This window comes from Aptenodytes forsteri, unplaced genomic scaffold, assembly GCF_000699145.1.
Source record: "Aptenodytes forsteri isolate BGI_AS27 unplaced genomic scaffold, ASM69914v1 Scaffold309, whole genome shotgun sequence".
Classification (NCBI taxonomy): Eukaryota; Metazoa; Chordata; class Aves; order Sphenisciformes; family Spheniscidae; genus Aptenodytes; species Aptenodytes forsteri.
In genome coordinates, this window is record NW_008795857.1 from 641,641 (window position 1) to 662,349 (window position 20,709).

The window sequence follows — 20,709 nt, forward strand, 5'->3', positions numbered from 1 at the left end:
ACAAAAGAGCTGTTGCTTTGTCCTATGGAGGTAGTGAAAACGAAACCATTCTAAAAATAGAACTGTGCATATAAAAAGCAGATGTAAGATGAAAGGTGTTTATTAATATACAAGCTGATATTTTGCATTGTACGCTGATTTAAGAGTTTGAACAAACTCTTAAATATTTGAAAATTAAGCTGTGATGCCTGCCTTTAAACTGTTCATTGCCAGAGTTTTAAATATTTATTTTTGAACTGCATTAGTGTGACATGAAATCTTCAAGAAGGATGAATTTACTATTCCTAGAATGACCTTGCATTAAGAATACCTATATTTTGTTTGTTAATATATATTACAATCATCTGCATGATGCAGTTTGTATGTAGTAGTTCCGGATACAGTAGCTTGTGTGCGTAAGCAAATACATGCGTGCAGCATTTACCATCTGGGTTAGTTCAGAACTGCTCAAGTCAGTGTTAGAGGACTTGGAGCGCTACTCCTTAATCAGAGATGTCTCCAGAAGCAAGGCTGGACTAGAGGGCTGTGCTCTGAGGGAAGCAGGGGTGGTGGTTCACCTCTGCTCTTAATGTGGTATTTTGATGTGGCAGTGATGTGCAGCAAAGCCACACGTGCCAGTTCGGGGGGGTGGGGTGGGGGTTCATTACCGCATGTCGTTCAGTAAATATGTAACCCTCTAAGTGATCATTTCCAGTCCCTCCAACTTTCTTTTGAATCCAGGATGGAGAGTCACTGGGTTATGAGCTGAGAGTATTTGTATAACAGGAGGTGAGATTGGTGGGAGGGTTCTTAGGCTGAACTGATTCTGCTGTTTTCTGGGAGTTTAACCCTAAAATGTTCCAATTCAGCCTTATTTTTAGAGTGAGGCATAACTCTTGTGCCCTCAAAAAGACTTTCCACATTTCTGTAGTCATGTCATTTCCTCCTTTTAAGTAGAAGCCACAGCAGATCATAAAATAAACTTTCCTTCATGCAAATAATAGTGCTCCTAAGCGGTAGGTTTCAGCGCTGATGCCAGCAGTTCTGTCAGAGACCAACAGGAGGGACTTTTTAATTGAAATAGGGAGGCTGAGCACAGATGCTGCCTCTTTTTCTTCCATTTCCTTTTCTGCAGGTGGAAGAAAGAGTCTCAGAAACCAAACCCTATGGTTTATTCCCAGCTCTGCTACTAATATTCTCCATGACCTTCTCTGCTCTTTTCCTTGACATAGCTCCCCAAAAATAACTTGAGGAAATAAAACTGCACTTCCAGATTGGCCTAGTAGTTAGGAATAATCCCAGGGTTACTAAACTGAACGTGTCACCTTTCTTACAGGCCATTCCCCCGGCTTTAGGCTACTGCAAGTCATGTAGCCAAATAAATGTTATTTCAGCTCTGCCTTGTATCTATGTAAATAGGAGTTAATGAGTTGCTGCATCTCACGGCTGGCTTGTGACGTGGAGGTCTCCAGAGGGAGGATGAGGAGAGGCTGTCGTGGAAAGTCCCCGGCTGTTGCTAGGCAGCACTGTGTTTTAGCTTCCCTGTCCAAAAGTCTGTGCTCAGGTTTGCCAAGGAAAGGGAAAACCGAGGGATGGAAAACCATACCAAGATGCTTGACTTACTTTTTGTAAAGCATGGCTTTACTGTGCTGGGTGCAGAGAGCGTGTGGCTGCAGGTGAGGTGCAAGCAATTTGATTAAATAGAATAACATTTGATAACTGGCCTTCTATTTATTCATTCTCAGCTGCAGGATCATGTGGCTGGCTTGCTCACTCTCTCTCCCTCCCCCTGTTTTGTCTCTTATGGTGATCCTGGACCCTTGCAGTGAAGCTGGAAGAGTGTAGCACAAGTGGTCTTGCTCCACTTCCAGTCTAAGTGGAAGTAGGAAAACCCAGCAGTTCTAGAGAGCTTCCTCTGCTGAGGTTTATGCTCCAGTTTTACAGCCTGCAGATGAGGGGATGTCATGTTTTCATTTTACTACTAATTCCATCAAGAGGCACACCACAGATCACTATTGCCTAACAAAAAATGTTACGTAGGGCATCCTGCTCTTGCTGCACAATGCAACCTCTTTGAACTGCAGCAATAGTGCAAATAGTGGTAAGATCCTCATATGATTAAAGCTCACCGCAACAGCACCGCTAAAAGAGCACCTCTGTTTTCTGCCAGAAGCGTAGGACTTGGGATACAGCTGAGCACTTGAATTCCTCTTGGTAAAGTCTGGGTGGTTGTCCATCCACCCACAGGCTAGTTCAAACTTTTCAGTCAGTCTTTGTCGTCTTCTGGTAATTGCTGTCTCTGTTGTTCCTCCCTATGCGTTTTAATAGAAGGCCAGGATAAGTAAATTTAAGGTCTTGCTGCCTCTGCTAATTTGTAGTTGGGAAATAATGTCTTTTGTTGCCCCCCGATGGAGTCAGGGGGGGAACCTGTGGATGGGACCTTGCTAGGCATTGGACCCCACTGGATTGTACTGGAAGGTGTTGTACTTGCTCCCTGGCTGACAGAGTTGTGTTTAAAGATACTTTTCCCCTTTCAGCAGAGGATCCTGTGGTGCTACTGAGGCACTGTGGAATTTGGTGTCACAGCTTCCTTGGGGGTTCAGCCAAGTACCACCGTAAAGCTCAGCTTTACAGCAGCCTAGAGAAGCTGAGAGTCTCGCCTAAAGTGATGCAGCTTGTAGTCAACTGGGATGTGGCAGGGTATGTCCCGCTGTAACAGCGCTTTTCCCCTAAAGGATGGGGCTCAAAATCCGGAGTCCTGGTTCTCACTTTCATTGCTCAATCCTACTTTGTCACGCACATTTTATCCCACCAGTGGGCTTGTGGCTTGAGCTATCTAGCTTACCCTTCCTCATCCCCACCAGCCAAAATTTCACAGCAGTCTAGAAGAAAAGCTTACGGAGAGACCAAAACTTTGCAAGACCTCACAACTCTTCACTTTGGCCTTCCCTGCACCCCTGGGGTTTCTCAGCCCCACCAAGTCCTCCCTCCTCCTCAGTCTTTTTCATTGTGTGGTTGCGAGGGGTCTTAAGAAAGGCAGTAACCTCACAGTAAATACCATCCTTACAATAACTGCCTTGCAGCCTGGCTGTGAATGGAGCCCCATGTTGTTTTATAGGAATTCCCAAAGAATTACTTGCTTAGTCAGACAGCACAGGCTCGGGTTAGTTCAGTTCAGCAGTTCCCTTTGCACAAACGAGGTAGGAGACAAAGACCTGTTGGGTCCTTTTAGGTTAGAAACCTTGGTGCTGTGCTGACATGGCAGCCTGTGCTGCCAGGTCACACCTGGGGGCAGAGGTATTGGGCATGGCTGCTGTTGAGCCCTTTGAATAACAAAGGCAACATTAGGATTCACCTGCAAAAGGATTAAGAGAAAAAGCTCAAAATCCTTGCAGCACCTCCCTTCTCCCCCATGCATGCTTGGGCAGTGAAATGTACTTTCCTCAGGCCCCAAACTATCCACATACAAGTTTCAAGACTTGCTGCCGTGTCAGTCTCTTTTCCAGGCATGTAAGTGGGCTGTGAGTGTGCTGAGGGCTGGATTTTAGATCCAGGAGGCTGGCGTGCATGGAAATGGTGGGTGGATCTCCAACCCCCTCTCCAAGCTTTGGGCACCTGTGTGGATTGGCACTGCAAAGACATGTTCATGGGTTGTAGAATGACAGAAGGTGGTGGAGGAGTGGGACTTCTCCCCCCGCCCCCCCAGCAGTACTTTCTACTGGAAAAATAATATATACTTTCACCTGAGCACTGTCTTCAGGTTTGGGTTTTTTTCTTCTGAGGTTTTTGGGTGGTGTTTGTGTATTTTGGGTTTTTTTTTAAAGCTCTGAGTTTCCAAGGCTCTCTTTACTGTGTTGCTTTTATCTTGTCTTCTACTGGAAGAAGCAGGAAGACTACAAACAAAATGAAAGAGAAAATAGAAAGGTCACACTATTTACCATCCATATTAGTAAGATGGTGGGATGTCTTTCCACAGGTCTTCTGTGTTAAGAACTTAATCTGAAAAATACTTCAGTTGCTTTGTTAAAGCGTGGGAGGGGGCAGGGGGAGTGTTTTCCCACACTTCACACAGCTTTCCAACTGGAGAAGGGTAGAAAATAGTCAGGAGCTAGGAAAATCTATTATGTTTTTCAAAAGCTGATGGAGAAGTTTCTGCCTGACATGCCTCCACCACCAAGTTTTTCACTGTGAAAAATGTAGTTGAAGTATTTTTTTAAGGAAAACCTGTTCTTTCTTGAAGCCTTGTTTTTCCACTTTTTTTTGGAAATTTTTTTGAGGGGAAAGAATGATTTTTATTCACTTGCCAACTTTCAAAATGCTGCCTCAGAACTGGGATAGAGCTGCAACTCACCTGTTTATTTCTGTTGTTACACAGAGTAATTGCTGTTCTAAGTATATCCTGTTTGTTAAGTTGTGTGGTTCATATGTTATGACAACTTTAATGGCCCTTACAGTATATGGCGAAGGGATTTAGGGCTGTGGGCAGGTGCTTTTTACCTTGTTTTTTAATTCTAAATGAACATAATGAAAATAACTGTTAAATAATGGGAACATCCACATTTACATTAAATAGACTATTTTTTTCTTCATAGAAGGAAGATAAATTCACCTGCTTCAGGACAGAGTCTAACCACTAATTGACAGAAATTAGGAAGAAACTTCCTTTTAGGCAGTTGTTCTATCTTTCTCTGTGGAATTTCTTGTACTTTCTTTTGAAACCCAGGGTATCGGCCACTGCCAAAGGACTCTGTGCAGGTTGAGTGAGACAGTCTCAGATTAGGTTGATTACTTGATGACCACATCTGGTAATTCTTAGTCTTTCATATCTCACTTAACCATCTATCCATCTTGTTTGCTAATTAAATGTTGATGAAAAGAGACTCTCTACAACTTCCCGCTCTCTGTTCCCTCATGCTACTGCTACTAATCCCTGGATTCTACTTCTCTTTCAGAAGATGCTGCTCAAGAAGAATTGTGGAGCGAAGACTAGAGTTATTAAAATTCATGTAAGTTGCCCTTTTTTTGGTGCAGTTCCTTCATCTTTCCACATATATCTAAATGTGGTGATTTTCTTTGAACACCTATGCCCAGAATGTTATTTCTGCAGGTTTCCTGTGGCTTGATCAGCTGCGTAACAAAAGTTGCTAGTCTGGAGTATAGAGTGTAGTTGCAATTTAGGTTAGGTGCTGATGAGGCTAATAATACATCGGCTTTTCCATTTTGGAGACTATCGGTTCAAAGCTTCCTTGGAGTGAAAGTCTACATCCTCTGCTATGAGCTCATACAGTTATGCATAGCTGTCCTGTAGGGTGTCATTTGGATCCTTGACCAAGGGAAGTGCTAATCTGAGGTAACAAGTGGTGTTTGGCAGGGGTGAGAAGTACTGGTAGATAGCTGCGGAAAAGGGACTATACCTGCATGGTGCACTGATGTCTGTAGAACTGTATGGGATGTGGGACTGCATGATGGCAGATGAAAGCTAGATTGCTTGGATGGTTTTGCAGCTGGGATGACACTGCAGTGTCTGAGCATCTCCCATTCTTGATTGCACACACGCCTAGCAGGGCTAGGTTTGCTCAACTCTCCTGCTTGTAGTTTGTGCTGCCTGCACCTCTGAGTCTGTCTCTAGTACCCCATCCCCTGACTCTTCAGCCAGCCCATCTCCTTTGTGGGTACCTTGGCTTTCTTTCGGTCAGTGCTGTATGGTGCTGTGGGAGATGTGTGCGTGACCTTGCACATTGTAGCCAAAACAAGTGCCTCAGTCCACTGAGCCCCATATGATCCTCCGCATGTTTGCGATACACAGGCAAAACCAGGTCAGGGTGAAGAAAACAGATATTCTTTGTGATAAAGCTACTACTTTCACTGAGTAATTCTAGCCAGCAATGATGCCTTGTAAGAGGGATGAATGGCAGACCGGGATCCTTCAGGGTTTATGCTGTGCCCAGCAGGAAATGGGACTGAAGCTTTTGTCTACCCAGAAGTGCTACTGTTTATGGGCGTGCCGTTGGGTGCCGCTGCCCATCACTGCTTTGTTTGACAGGGGGAGAGCAGGTAGGGCTGGCTAGAGCTGGATGGTATTTCTCCAACTCCTCATATGCCTTCTGCCAGGGCACTTCAGTCTTGTCTTCCAGCAGCCCCACAATGACCTAATACTTCTGATTGCAACATTAATCCTGATCTGTTATGTATTCTCTTGTGCTCCTGCCTGGATTGTTTTCAGTGGAGCTGTCTCCTCCTATGCCCTGTGAGCTGTCCCCAGACTGTGCCTGTCCTTCAGACCTAGTAATAGTCTAATCCTGCCGCAATGTTTTAGTGCAACTTGTTTATCACCTTCCTTTATCCCTGCCCCATGTGCTTTTGCTGTTTTTTCTGGGTGTCCCTGGACTACAGCTATTTCCAGTGCTGCTTGGTGGCAGTCCCCCAGTCCCTGGGCTTTCAGCGACACCTCTGTGGGGTGGTTTCCCCTGACACCTTGAGCTGATTATTGTGGCTTACTCTTGTGCCCCTGGAGAATCTGAGAGGCAGAATTATCCCTTTGCTCCATACTGAGCCCATGTCAGCTCGTACTAAAATAAACAGCAGAAACTGAGAGCACACCCTTCTGACAGATGGCACAGAATCCACACTTCTCTGGCCAACCTTGCTGAGCTGGGACAGTGCATCTCCACCTGAGGCGCTTGTGTGGTTTCCATGACAATAGCATATGATACTTCACAGTCTCTTGTTGGTCTGTCGTAGTGGCAGAGCTGTTAGGTAAAGGAGCATTTTTGTTTCCATTTTTTCAAATGATTGTGAGTGCCCACTTTTGTGTACCCAGCTTAGAAAGGAGGCAGCAGGTCCCTGGCAGAATACCTTGCCGAGGTGCCGCAGCTCTGGAAGCAGCTGAGAGAGGTCAATACCTCTGAAGGATGATGCTGTGCTCTCATCATATAAAAGGAAACCTCAATCCAGCCAGTAAGACATGCTTGGCACAGGGTTCCTTCTCAGCGTTGCCCAGCAGCAGGACAAGAGGTAATGGGCACAAGTTAAAACGCAGGAAATTCAGGTTGCCCAGAGAAATTGTGGAGTATCTGTCCATGGAGGTATTCAAAGCATGCCAGGACAGTCTTGGGCAACGTGCTCTTGGTGACCCTGCTCTGAGGAGGGGGGTTTGAACTAGACTATCTCTAGAGGTGCCTGCCAACCTCAACCATTCTGTGATTTCTGGGTCTTGCCCAGCACTCAGTAATGGAGTCAGAGCACACCAGGGACCTTAGCTCACTTGGGAGGGCTATTCTGAGGCCCTACTGAATGTGACCTTTTGCAAAGGATGATAGCAGGAGGCAAGGTAAGAGTCTTGGTTCTCTGTTGCTCAGGGTCTGGTGATACAGGTTCAGTGTTGGGACTTTGCCATTCTGGTGAGGGTAGAAGAAATTAAGACAGATCTCTTATAGCAAATGGGTTGATGAGCTGTTACGGGAGGAACCAGGTAACTGTCTGCATGTCTGAACAGAAAACATCACCATGTGAACCAGTTTGCTTGTGGTGTTGTAGCCCTGAGAAGCCCTGATGCGCAAGTGCTCCTGTTTCAGCATAGGTAAAGAGCATGCAGTCTCTGAACTGAGGTGGGCAGCGACATCCAGGCAGCGTACAACTGGATGGAGATGCAGTGAGAGAACTGATCTGAGGAGCAGGCAGGCTACCTAATGGTTTATGTCAGGGGTTTGAAGCAAGGATTCCTGCATTCTCCCCCCACTTCTGCTGAAAGCTTGAAGGAGAAAGGATTATGCTTATTCCCTCCTGTGCAAGGATGATGATGACAGTGACCCGCTGGTAACATCAATGAAGCATTTTCATCCTGTTCTTGCTGAGGACAATGTCTCATGTGGTTGTGAGATAATGCGTGCTTTTAAAAATACCCTTCTCCTGACTGATATTTGGTTGCCTTGACATCTCAGGGCTTTGCTGGCATGTCAGGACGCAAGGTGTTGCATCATCCCAGCTATGCTCTTCCTCCCTCTTCTGTTGGAAGTGTCTCCCATGGGAAGGTGAGATGGAGGGGCAGTGTCTTTGCCCTCTGGCACTGAAACACAGTTTTTCAGCCCTTGGAAATGTTCATGGTCCTTGGGAGTCTTTATCAAGCAGGTGACCTAGGCTGGGTTTTGCTTTTCCGTGTGCTGTTTTAACACTAAGGTGCCACCTTGTTGTCATTCCCTACACTTCAGCTTCCCATGGGCCAGCTCAAGTGGTGTTAGGCTACAGCCTTTCCGCTCGCTCCACACAGTTCTTGAGCGCGATGATGGGACAGTGATGTGACAAGTCTAAGAACCTAGACAGATTAAGGCAGAGAGATTAATAAACTTCCCGACTGAGCTGCTGCACATTTGTTTGAAATGTTTTCAGGAATAGCAGCTGTGAAAGGTCAGGGCCTACAGTGAAGAGAAAATAATATTAAAATCTCCCCTCTGTTCCTCCCCGGCGAAGGATAATGGAGCAGGAGAATCAGCCCCTGTGGGCAGGTGAGCAGAGATAAATTGGAGGTGACAGTGTGTGTATGAAGTGTGGATTTGTGCATAAGATACATGTAGCGTAGCACGTGTCAGTGCAAGGTGTGGGGTAGGCGTGGGCCTACATGGGTGTTGCACAGTGAGGTGGGCAATGTGTGTGTGCAGACCTGGTCACTGGTGCCTTAGTGTCAGCCAGTGTGATGTCTGTAAGTGGAAGAAAGGTGCTAGGTGAGGATGAGAGGGGTGCACGCATGTGCATGGATATTTTAGCATCCAGAGCATGTTTGCGTGGTGCAGTTGGGTGTTGCATTGGAGACACTTCCTTAGCGCTGGAAGGAGGATGACTGTACGAGCATGTGCTTGCAGGGTGTAACTGCTTCTGCCCTGGACCAGGCTTGGTTGGCTGTAGCCAGCTCTGTATGCAGAGACCCATCTTCCAGAGTCTTTCTATAATACCATAAGTCTTCAGTTCTCCAGGCCCTCTTGGGATGAGGGTTACAAGTCTGTCATCTAGTCCTATTCTTGTTCTTCCTTCACGAACTCCTACATGCAGTCTCTGAATGGGATCGGTGGAGCTGGGCTTATCTTAGCAGCAGTAGGTGGGTAGAAGACACAACTGGCAAGCCTCTGGGTATCTTGAGAGCTCTTGTTGGGGCAGGCAGAAAGGGAGTAAGGATTTCAAGGCCAATCTGATAACCTGGTTGATCAGAGAGATGTTTTCTGCTATGTAAAAATAAGATAAGAATTTTAAATAGGAACATAAACCTCTTGTGCTCTTGCCTTGATCTTATCAACGTTGAGAATGCCCTCTGCTTGGACAGGGGCCAGATCCCTGGAATGACTTCCCTGTCTCTTATCTCTTGTGTCTGCATCCTAAAAGGCCACTGCAGAAACATGCTGGGTCTTCTAAAACAAGGGACCTTTACAGCTTGGAACTGAGCAGGAGATACGCTGGCCTGAGACTTCTTGGCACATGCCTGAGCTATTCACAAATGCAAGGCATGCTAGGTGACAGAGCAGCATTGGTGCAAACCTCAGGTTCTGGCTGCACAGCAAGAAGTAAAGATTTCTAAAAAAAAATCAGAAGACACTGTGTGTGTATACATACATATATGTTGCCCTTTGCATCACAGGCTCCCAAGCTGCTTTGCAAGCATTGCTAAATATAGCATCCCAGAAGCAGATAAATATCACAATTGCAATTTCAGAGTGAGTTAAACTGAGAAACCAGCAGAGAATGTGACTTGCCCGAAGAGAGACAGTGTTAGGAGAACTGAGTCTGGGCTTTGATCTTCAAATCACATTCCTTGAGCTGTGTCTTTATTCATACCATATCATGCAGTCTAAACAGTTCTGACATCTCGACAGCAGAGATCCCAAACTGCAGCTTGCTAACAGTTTGTCAAACCCTCCTGGTTGTCTTTAGTATGTGACTGAGTGCCTACACCCAAACCTGCCCTTTAGAAGCAACAAGAGAGACATCTCCCTGGCCAGTTGCATCCTTGGGTTACTTGCTGGGCAGAGGCCACTCATGGAGATTTTAGCACTCCAGTTCCCTAGGCGGGCTCTATGTCTCCTGTTGATGGGCACATCTCTGCTGAGCAAAATGGAGAAGGTCCTCTGCTAAGTGAGAGCATGAATATCCATTTGCTTATTGGGGAAACCAGTTCCCCCCATGCTCCTCCCAATCCAGACACTGAGCTGCCTGCTGAAGGTCTCTGTGCAGTGGTAGCTGGCCCTGGAGAGCCCCAGCCCTTGGTCTGAATAATTCTTAACAAAAGACTTTGTCCAGAGTTTCCTCAGTGTGGGGAAGGATCCAGTGTAGCCAAGGTGTGAATGCCTCTGTTAAAAACTATCCCAAATATCTGGCTCCAGACATTGTTTTATTTAGCATTGCTTTTATAGGATTTCATGGCAAAGGCTAACCAGCCTTCAGCCTGTCCACAGCAGCCAGAAGAGGGACTGTCATGTCTCTTCTGCTTCCTTAAAGAAAAGAATTTTTATTGCTGCCTGTTTTTCATAAATTCCTGCCATGTATGCCCTTGCACCCGCTAAATCATTTAAGTGCTTGCAGAATAGACATTGTGGAATAACCAAGAGCTCTGTAATCCAAACAGCACCATGAAAGTAGTGAATGGCTGGTGAGTCAGGAGGCTGACATCCTGTTTTCAGCGCTGTCCTTGCTTTGTGGTCTGATATGGGTTGTGGATCTGGTTTAAGAACGGGGGGGTGAGGAGGGGTAGAAAGGAGGTTAGGACTGAGGTGCAGCCCAGTAACCAGCTGCTCCTTGGACAGCCCTGTGTGTTGGTGGTGGCTGTGGCTGGTGGCACTGTGGTTCAAGGGGCTGGGAAGTGGCAAGGCATGTTTCACAGAGCGGGGGACAGATTTGATGACTTTTGGGTCACACCTGAGTGATGGAGCAGAGAGAGAGGGGTGTAGGGGATGGCAGAGGGTCATAGTGGCTCTGCCATTGTTTCCTGGCAGAGCTTCAAGTCTAAGATGGCAGGTCAGGCATATCTTTTACCACTGCATCCAGGCCCACTGCAGTTGCTCACTGCTCCCCTTTGTTTGTGTGGCTGTGGGAACCTGGCACCCATTCCCTCTTCCAGTCCCCAGAGCTGTAATCCTCTTTTCCCACACACCTCTCCCATAATACACCCACTTCCTGCGCTTCGCTTCCATGGCTGGGGCGGTTTGTCCAGAGGCAAGTGCACTGTGTCAGCATGTGTGCACAGCCTGCTCATGCCAGGGTAATTAATACTCACTTTGCAGTTTTAATTTGAGTTCCCTTTAAGTTGAAAGCAGCGTGTTGCTCTGTGCCAGCTTGCCTGGCCAGAGGGAATCGGGTTGCCCTGGCCTCATGCAAACTGGAAGCTGCACATGCCCAAGTATGCACCACGTGCCGGCTCTGTGAGAAGCATGGTACCTGGAGTTCCCGGCCTGAAGGGAGGACGACTGTGAGGGCAGCCAGCTGCGATCCCTCTGGAGGGAGGGAGGATGTTCCTGCCACACAGGGAGGGCTGGAAAGGGGAAGGTGGGGAGGAAAGAGAGGACAAGGTAGTGTCACTTGTGTACAGACCAAAACTGCTAAGGACTCTACTCGGATGTAGTTGAGAGGTTTAGGGCCAGATCATGCCTTGCCTCTGTCTGTGCTTGCTTGGAGCTCCTCTTGTGCCCACTCCTCCTCCTGCTCAGGCACACGCAGACCTTGTGGTGTGTGCAGGAACTGCTGCAGGTGTGTGCAGGGAAGTACAGGCCATTTTGTATCAGAAGGAGAGAAAGTGGGGACAAGACACAGCTCACTAGTAGGGGGATGTGGGTTCATTTGCTTGTTCCTAAGAGATTTGTGTGGCCTTCAGAGCATGATCTTCACTGGGACCCTGGAGCGGTGAGTTCCCCAAGTTGGCCAGGGAGCACTGACATCCTGCCACTCTGAATGACCCATCTGTCCCTATTCATTGTGGAGCCTCCTTCCTTCAGATTGTCAGGCAGGCAAAATCAAAGCTTGCAGTCAGCTTTCTCAAAGACATGTGAGAGAGGAGAAGAAAGGCTTCTTCTGGTGTCAGCAAGGACCCATATCTGAAACTGGCCTATTTCTGCTTTTGGGCAAGTGACCAGCAAGCATCTGCTAGGCCCTTTGAAGTACCTTCCAAAAAAGTTCGGTGTTGTCTGTCTGGTGGCACCTCTCTAAGTCTGGTAGTTGCCATCTGACAACTCTGCACACACATTTGCAAATGTCTGATAGACTTTTTTTAAAATTTTTTTTTTCCTTTCTAAGAGGAACAGTGATGTGTCTGTAAACTATTGAACTGGTCTTTGCAATGTGGTTGCATAGAAGGAAGTAGGTGTTAGGCAGCCTGATGTTGGTGGAGGAAGACAGGCCTTTCAGCCTTTTAGGGAAGGGTAACGGAGAACACAGGAAAAACAGTGCTAACTGCAAAGTTTTGTTCTTCCTTGTCAGAACAGTGTTTGGAGTTGGTCTTTTTTTCTTGGAGGAGAAGGGAGAAGAGTAGTCTTAAAACGAAGTTCTGCCATGGTGTATCTTTTAGCTATCCCCTGATATTAAACTGCATATGAACCTGGGGATGGAGAAGAGACTTTCAGGAGGGAAGGGGTTTGCCTTTGAAAAGTTATTCTTTGAGCTGCTTCAGGTCTGTGACTGGACTAAATTGTCAGAGGCCCTATTGGAGTTAATGAAGAAGCAGTTAAATGTGAATTGCTGCTCCACTGGAGGAGCTGGTCCTGCTTGTCAGTGACTATTTCTTGAAAACTGCCTGAAGCAAGACTGTAATTGAAAGGAAATCACCTCTTATCAGAAGGTCGCAACACCTAGATGTTAATTAGTTCATCCTGGCTGTGGTGTATGTATTATACACAGGAAAAACTGAGGCACAGATGATGGAAATTGGCTTGGTCAGGACTGTGTCCAGAATTACAGATGTAGCTAGGAGCAGGCCTGGGGGTCCCCTTCCCTTGCTCACAGCTGATGGTTTCACACATCGAAGTTGAAATGTCACCAGTTTCTTTTCTTACCACGTGGCAAGGGTGAGAAGAACAAGGGCAAAGTGGAACTAAAAGTGGTGTACCTGTAAATGCTCCACTGTGGAGTCAGCCAGCCTTTACTGTCTCTGTGCCCAGCCTGAGTATCAGCACTACCTCTGGTTCTGTCCACTCCTGGGCAAGGCGGCTGTCTCATGAACAGGCAGCATCGCAGGCAGGCGTCTGTCTTTGCCAGGGCTCTTCTGGGGATTTATTCCTTTCCACACAGGGTGATGGTGGGAATCGGATGTGCCTTTACAACTTGCAATTACATGGTGCCTTTCATCCCAAAGGACTTTTAACAAGTGGGTCTACAGACTGCAAAGGGATCACTCACCCACCACTGAGAGGCATCCACCACTGGAAGGCAGCATCCTTTCAACAGAGCTCGGCAGTGTTTCCCAACTGCTGGGGTAGGAAAGAAGGGACTCCTGTGCTGGATTGGCCCTGAGTAGGGGACGGGTTGGCAGAGTGCACAAGCTGATCCACTTTTTAATCCTGCCAGGATACTACAGCTCTTATGAAAGAGGACCAAAGAGTATTAAGCAGGGCTTAGTTTCGTATCACCCCTAGCACACCACTCCCTTCTAAGACATTGTTGTGTTAGGTAACTTCATTTCCCCCCTCCTGTGGGGATTGTCATTCCTACAGCTGAAAGCATGCTTGGAGCTGTGCTTGCCTTTGCTTTGTCCAAAGAAGAGAACCACACTTCTCTGGAATCATGAGTCCAAAATGATTTCACAATCTGCATTTGAGATATTTTCCCAGACTTCACAGGGGTAAGGGGTGGGTTTCTACGGGGAATATGGGTTTGTATTAGTAGATTTATCCTTTACCTGTTTATCTTCTTCTGATGCACTTTTTTCTTGCTGAAACGTACAATTATGTTACAGATGGATTTATGAAGCAGTTGCCCATTTCTCTGTTTTTTGAGGGCTGCTAATATGATTGAAATTCCGCATTTCTTCTGCGGTGTTTAATCTCACTGGTCGTCTTTGAGGCACCTGCATCCAGTTGCTATCTGTACCATCTTTAGGTGTGCTTCTTTGTTAATGTGTTTCAGATATGTTTCAAGCCTGGTTGCTTATTTACCACCTGTATTTAATGGTGATAAAGCAATTGGTGACCACAGTACAGGTTTGCAGGAGTGTATATGTAGGCGTGTGTATATGAGGGAAGAAGTGTGTATCTGGGTGCATGCTGACAAGCGTGTGTGACCGAGGCGGTCTGCGCATAGTTGCTTGAAATGTGTTAACACAAGCTAACTCCCTTAGGAGCTCATCTAAATCAAATGAGGCGTGCAATGAGGCAGCATGGTGTCTGTAGGTACTGAAACTACCTCCTGCTCCAGGCAGTTGTACAAGCAAGTGATGAGCTGTGCTCCCTTGGGCTGTCCACTGGATGCTGGTGGAGTTCAGGCCCTGCTTGGCTTGAGTTACGATGTGAGTGGACAAGATTTGTATGAGCGCGGACAGCTCTCCTTGTGATTTCCAAGTCAGGAGGAGGTCTCTGTGTGTGCATGGAGGGGTGTGGACAAGTGACCAGGGAAGGGCATGTGTACTGGGAAGAACCTGAGGCGTGTGAGAGCAGGTAAGTGTTGTGCAAGTGAGCATGGGTGTGTGTGACAGTGTGTATCTGAGTGTGTGTGCCCTCCTGCTGGCAGCCGAGTGCTTGTATCTCAGGCTGTTCTCCAGCTGTGTAAATACATTGCTTAACAAATTGAGGGCCCTGGTTAATGATTGCCATTAGTGCAGGGCCCATATTAGGCTTCATTTTGTGTGAGTTACCCAGCTGCCCAAATGCCATTAGAGTGAACACACTAGCCTTTAATGTCAAATGTGGAGTGTTCGTGCTCCAGGAAGCCTCTGCAGGAGCTGGCCTGGGGTTGCTCAGCAGGGGCTGTCAGGCAGGTTTGTGGCAAGCTCTCCGGGGGCCTGCTGCAGTAGCAGCAACTCTAACAGCCTTCCTTAGTCGAACCAATGTTCCAGGCATCGTAGGCTGGTGCTGGGCACCCAAGGGGAAGGGCAGGCTGGCTAGGACACTTGCCCAGACTACAGGGAGGCAGCTGGCCCAAGCAACGGGGTGGGAGGAACGTGTTTCCCTCTCTGGCAGCCGACCCTGTCCATCTTCTTTCTGGGAATATATCTACAGAGCTTTGCTGCGTGTTACTCATCAGAGCCAGACCACCACATGCTGTGATCCCAAATGGTGTCGTGGACTAAGCCAGATCAGGCCTGGTCATCCCTAGAGCAGAATACGAGCTCCAAAGAAAACATGCTCTTCTGCAAGAAGAGAGTGGAGTGCTTTGGTGCTGGTGCTCTTTCGTTCCTCCAGCAAGGTCCCTAGCAGAGGTCCTGCCCTGTTAATCATGGAGTAGGTGTAAGATAGACCTGTACTGCTCAGGGTTATAGATGACTGCAGGTTGGTCAGGGTGTTCCTGTGAATGAGGGCAGTTGCATTAGTGCCTCTCCTGTTACTGCCTACAGTTGGACACAGGGCCCTTCTCACCCTGCCCTCACCTCCTGTTGTGGTGGCTGCGCTGTTGAAAGCCCGCCATCGTCTTGTGGCTGCTTGAGAGGTGTCATGATGAAGAGGCAGGACTGGGTGCAGTTTGAGCCTTACTTGCAGCTGCCTGACCACCTGTGAATCTCTGCATCCTCCTGTGTCTTCTCACGTCCCTGTCCTTCACCTCAGCCCTTGTTCTGTGCCTGTCTCCCTTGCTGTGCCCTGGGAAGGCTCTCTGCCCCACACGTTGGCCCCGGAAGAAAGCCCAGAGGGAAATCCGAGGGTGCCTTCTCACCCAAAGCCTGGTGAGTTTTGTGGATGACTTTCCTCTGTCCTCTGGACCCGTCTTTCCCCAGTCTCTTCTCCATCTGCCGTCCGCCAGAAATGAACTGATTCAGCTGCCCTCCCTAATCCTGTCTGGCATTTCAAAATGGAGGGGAATGCCAGGTTCTTTGTTCCTGTTCCCTCTTGGCACTGGCAGGGGACCTTCTCTGCTCTGGAGAAGGACAAATGGGCTAATTTATTCTGCCCCTTAGCTTTGAATAGGGGTTGCTATGTTACCCTCCAGCTCTGAGGCTTGCCAGAGCACACACCATATATAACCCCACAGCAGGTGCCTATTGAGTAAAGGCCCTTAAATCTGCCTCTCTTGTTTCTTATGCTGCTGGCCAAGGTGTCAGGGGGATGTAGTAGGGCATGATTTGCTGGCTGAAACTCCAGGTACAGCTGATGCCAAGCACCATGTTGGTATTTTCCATTTTCAAGTGCCCATCTTAATTTGCAGAGGAGGTACTAACTAGGCAGGAACATGCTGCCCACACTGGCTTTTAAAGAGGCCCTTTCTGACATTAAGGCTGCCCCATGGGTCCGAGCTGTGACCAAGATCCTGGAGGGAGAGGCTTCCAGATCCTGCTGCAGTGACTGCAGCACCTGGGGCCTGGCTTGGACACTTCTGTAGCTCTCTCTAATTTGGTATGACTGTTTGGGTAAGCCTGACCATTTGAGCAGCTTTCTGGGAAAAGTTGCATGTGCTTGTCCTGTGATGACAAGTTAAAAAGCAGCCAGGATAGAGGCAGGTGGCATCAAAACATCACCTTGCCGTGCTGGTACGCGGTTGCAGCTGTCTGGTAGACCTGATTTTGAAGTGCCAAAATGAACCTCTGCTTAGAGGAGACAGCAGAGTTGGTAATTGTTCCTAAAAAGCCTAATTCTTTGAGGAACTCGGTGCAGACTGAGCAAGGGAAGACATGGGTCTCGCTAGGAAAGGCCTAGAAGAGGCAGCAGGGAGGCACGTAACACCAGAGTCCAGGCCAGATCTCTTTTCACTGGGCTTTTTCCAGCCTTCATGAAAACAATGGTAAAGCCCTTCCCAGCAGTGATGGGAATGAGGTGAGGGTGGGGGACATTTGCATGAGTTTCTGAGCTGCTATAAACTCTCCAGCATGTGGCACTTGGTAGCTCACACCTGTCCCTGGGGAATGAACTCTGAAGGAGAATGATTAAATACTCTGCTGGCCCGTAGAGCAGTGAGACCTCCTCTCCTGGCCAAAGAGCGTCTGTGAAGCAGCTGCCTCACTAGTGCTTCTGCTTGCTTAAGGAAAGAAACAAAATAAAGTTCCCGAGAGGTAAATGGAAAACACTTCCTATTTAACAGAGTGGAATCACTTCTTTGGCACCGTAATTCCTCTGGGATCTGCAGGTCCCAGCACAGCCTAGTGGGGAACAGCATTTCTGTCTTGTCACACAGCACATGGAGTGCATGGGTATTTCTGGCCTCCTTACTCTGGGTCTGCTCTGACCGTGCTCTGAACACTGGGAGCAAAAGAGAGAATGGTCTTTGGCCGTGGTACAAACCAGGCTGTAAGGGCTTCAGGTGAGATCTTTTGCTCTGAGCATCTCCCAGCCATTCCTCATTGGACTGTGAAGTCTGGAGCCAAAACTCTGGAGAGTTTCAGCGTGTCTGGGACTTTATAGATTAAGAAAGGGTGATTTGTAAATCCTTACTGGAGAGCTGTTGAAAAACAAGACTGAAGAATGAGTCTTCAGAGATGACCTGGTTTATCTCCCTGCTCTAAAAGTGTAGTAGATCTTCCTTCAAGGCCAAGTGAATCTGAATTTAGCTTTTCCATGTTACATCTTCTGGCAGTGACGCTGTTCTGACTCTGGGACTCTGTTGTGGTTTAACCTCAGTTGGCAACTGAGTACCACAGACAGACTCTAAATGCATTGTGGATGTCCTGTTTCACTTAGTGGCTACAGGTGCCATGGGTCCTGGTCATGTGGATCTCAGGAACCTCAGTCTTGGTGGGGGGATGGGGGTGGAGCACATGCTTTTCTCTTGAGGATTAGGAGCAGGGGAATGTGCAAAGCGCTTCACTGCTTATGTTGGTGCCATTTGCTGCAAGCATATGCATGACCACCCATTCAAGGAGGTGTAATTGTACCAAACAGGGATGTGACAAAGCACTTGAGGCAAAACTTCACTGTTGGCAGCTTATATGAGCACTGACTTTGTCCCTCTTTTTATTTCCCTGCAGAGCATCAATGGAGCCCGCCCACCACCCCACTTTGTGTATGATCCATCCACCTTTGCCTTCCGTTCCCTCAGCACCTTGAAGCCGCTGAGCCCGATAGCTCCAGTGGAAGAACCGTCATGTGCCTACTGAAGGAGTTTCTCCAAAAACCTCAGGAACTATCAACCAACCACCTGCCTGGCAGGGAGAAGGGGAGGTGGCAATGCCCAAGGGGATGGGTGGGAGAAGAAGGGGACAATGACACATCTTTGCAATGCAGCCTCTCTGGCAGCAGTAAACATACGGCTTTGCAGCAGTGCCTGTTTTCATACCATCGCCATAACTGAATAGTGGCAAAGGGAGAAATTTTTGTCTTTCAGGGCAAAACAAACCAGTCAGGTCCACAAACTGCAAGGGCAGCCACCAAGGCAGTGTCAAACACAGGGATGATGGTAGTTGAAGATATCCCTGAGGGGTTCAGGGGCTAGTACGGCCTACATGGCAGCAGGGATGAGTGATCAGGGTGTGAAACCAAGTCCAGTCAGTTTCCCAAGAGTACCTGGGTCTCTACCAGTGCTTTGCTATAGATCTGACCCTTCTCCCACTCAGAAGTGATCTCAGGATTGGAGACAGAGGCTATACAGGGCTGCCTGCAAAGCAAGATCATCCCTCTCTGAGACTGTTACAATTGCATTCACTTCAAGCTCTCTTGAATGCAAGACCCTAGGAGAGGGAGTAACTGGCAAATCTAGCTGCATGTTCCAGCTGGTCTGCTGGCAACTTGGAGATAGCGTCTAAAATGGGGTTGAAAGGGGTTGTAGATCAGGGGTTAGAATAAAATTCTAGAATAGAGGGTCTGTGTTCAGCCATCCAAGGAAACACAGTGCCCACCCTCAGTCCTCTCAGCATCATCAGAGAGAAGAACTTGGGGAGGTGACTGTGTGCTCTTGGGTTTCCTCTCTGCTGAGGCTGTCCGTGTTCTGGGATGTGCAGCACTTCTCCGCAGCATTGTCCCAATACCCTGCTGCCCTCACATGATGCTGAAGGTAACTGGTATCACCAAACTCAAACAAATCTAAGGTCTCTGGCAGCTTTCTAGTCTCCTGTTTATGCTGGCTATTAAATTCTTGTAGACCTGCCTTGTACCAGTGGAACAAGTGTTCCCAGGTGTAGCATGGAGTGGGAGAAAGGTCTCTTTTGTGGCCACCTGTTGGTAGAAGAAACAGGAGGGGAGTTTGGGAGAAGCTGGGGGATGTTTTTCCATAGACAGTCCTAAGACAGTTAGGACCATGCTAGGCCTTGCTACCACTGGAGTTTGACTGGGATCTGGCCTTGAGGCATGTATGTGTTTTGTGCTACAAGGCAAGAGCTAATGGGACAAGCTCTCACCTATCTTGGTGAGGCAGAGGAACAAGGCTTTTCCCCTTGCTGCACCTGGTAGAGAGAATAAAATCTTTGTCTAGGCATTCCCCACCTTGAGCCTGTATCTGGCTGGGTGCAAGGGGGAGCGAGTAGTTTACTTCTTGTCTGGATCAAGAGGAGCAACTGTAAGTATATATATAAAATAATTTTTGTTTTTAAATCTGCTCCAGCGTGGAGGTCTTTGATGCCACTCTTTGGATGAGACCAATGGTCAGTCCAGCTGCCAGTAGGAGGCCACACAGTGAACCAGCATTCACTGGTGCTTTCTGGGCCCTTCATTCAGACCGTTGGGGAAAGCCCAAAGGCCCTCTAGGCCTGGGGACCCGAATCCCCCACCCCTGCCTTCCTCCCTCCCCAACCTCCTCTCACTCCGGCAGGCAGAGCAGCTGGGCAAGGTGGTGAGGGGATGTCTGTCCTGATGCTGTCCCAGCTCTGCCTGCTGTTTGGCTCCAGACTGTCCCAGCTGGGCCACCCCCTGCACCAGTACCATGTCCAAGGGGTCGCTTGGGTTTGCTGGTGAGGTGCCTCTGGCAGAGCATCGTGGTTCCCTGCAAGAATTCCCTTCTTCCAACAGAGGCCGATTCCTCTGCTGATTCCTCCTGCCCCTGTAGAGACCCTGCTTATCTTGTCTTGATGGCACACCTCAGCTTTTTAACTGCTGCCAGATCAAGCTGACCAGTGCAGGACAGGAAGCGTCGCCCCTTCGGACCAAACCCCTGTGCTCAGGAGAAGGGACAGCTGTAGCCTGGTACCTGTCTGAAGAGGCATGTTCCCTGTGGAGATGGCTGGGGCGGCAGCTCCCATGTGGTTCTGCGTCCCCAGGCTTTGCTCAGCAAGAGCTGCTGAGGTGCTTGGCCCTAGAGACATGTTTCTGCCAGCCCGAGGGTACGACAGGCTGCCTTCCCCCAGGTGGGAGCGGGGAACAGGGATGTCCTGCCAATATTGTTGCCTTTTAGTACTTTTGTAACTTTTCTGTCTTTTCTTTTTCAATCAGAAGGAAAAATAAAAAAAAAACCAACAAAACAATGAAATAAAGCATAACAGCTGTTCTATTCAAACCTCTGGTGGGTCTCATGTTTGCGGGCAGTGGGTGTTTGTGGGCAGGGGTGTAGGAGGGGATGGAGCAGAGCAAGGTATAACACAGCACTCCCAAATCCCAAGCCACGTCTGCAAGAGAATGGCTTTAAAAACAAACTAGCAAAAGCTTTTCTGAAATGAACGTCAGGTTCTTTGAACTAAGAGGAGCTCCCTATGCAGCTGCT

General features: G+C 48.1%; 1 protein-coding gene across 4 annotated transcripts in view; it reads left to right on the forward strand.

Annotated features, from left to right (window-relative positions):
* Nucleotides 1-20,503, forward strand: part of LOC103902655 — a 59,598-nt gene extending 39,095 nt beyond the window's left edge. Inside the window, exons 4-6 of one of the 4 annotated variants that reach the window (XR_657787.2) lie at nt 4,932-4,985; nt 18,050-19,572; nt 20,022-20,503. Coding sequence is in view for 3 of the 4 variants with exons in the window: in XM_009283735.2 (XP_009282010.1) it covers nt 4,932-4,985; nt 18,050-18,178 (183 nt within the window). In the remaining variant the exon portion in view is untranslated. Of the gene's footprint in view, nt 1-4,931; nt 4,986-18,049 lie in introns of all 4 variants that reach the window. The other 3 variants (XM_009283735.2, XM_019473262.1, XM_009283736.2) reach the window with 3 other exon arrangements.
* Nucleotides 20,504-20,709: the final 206 nt, after the last annotated feature.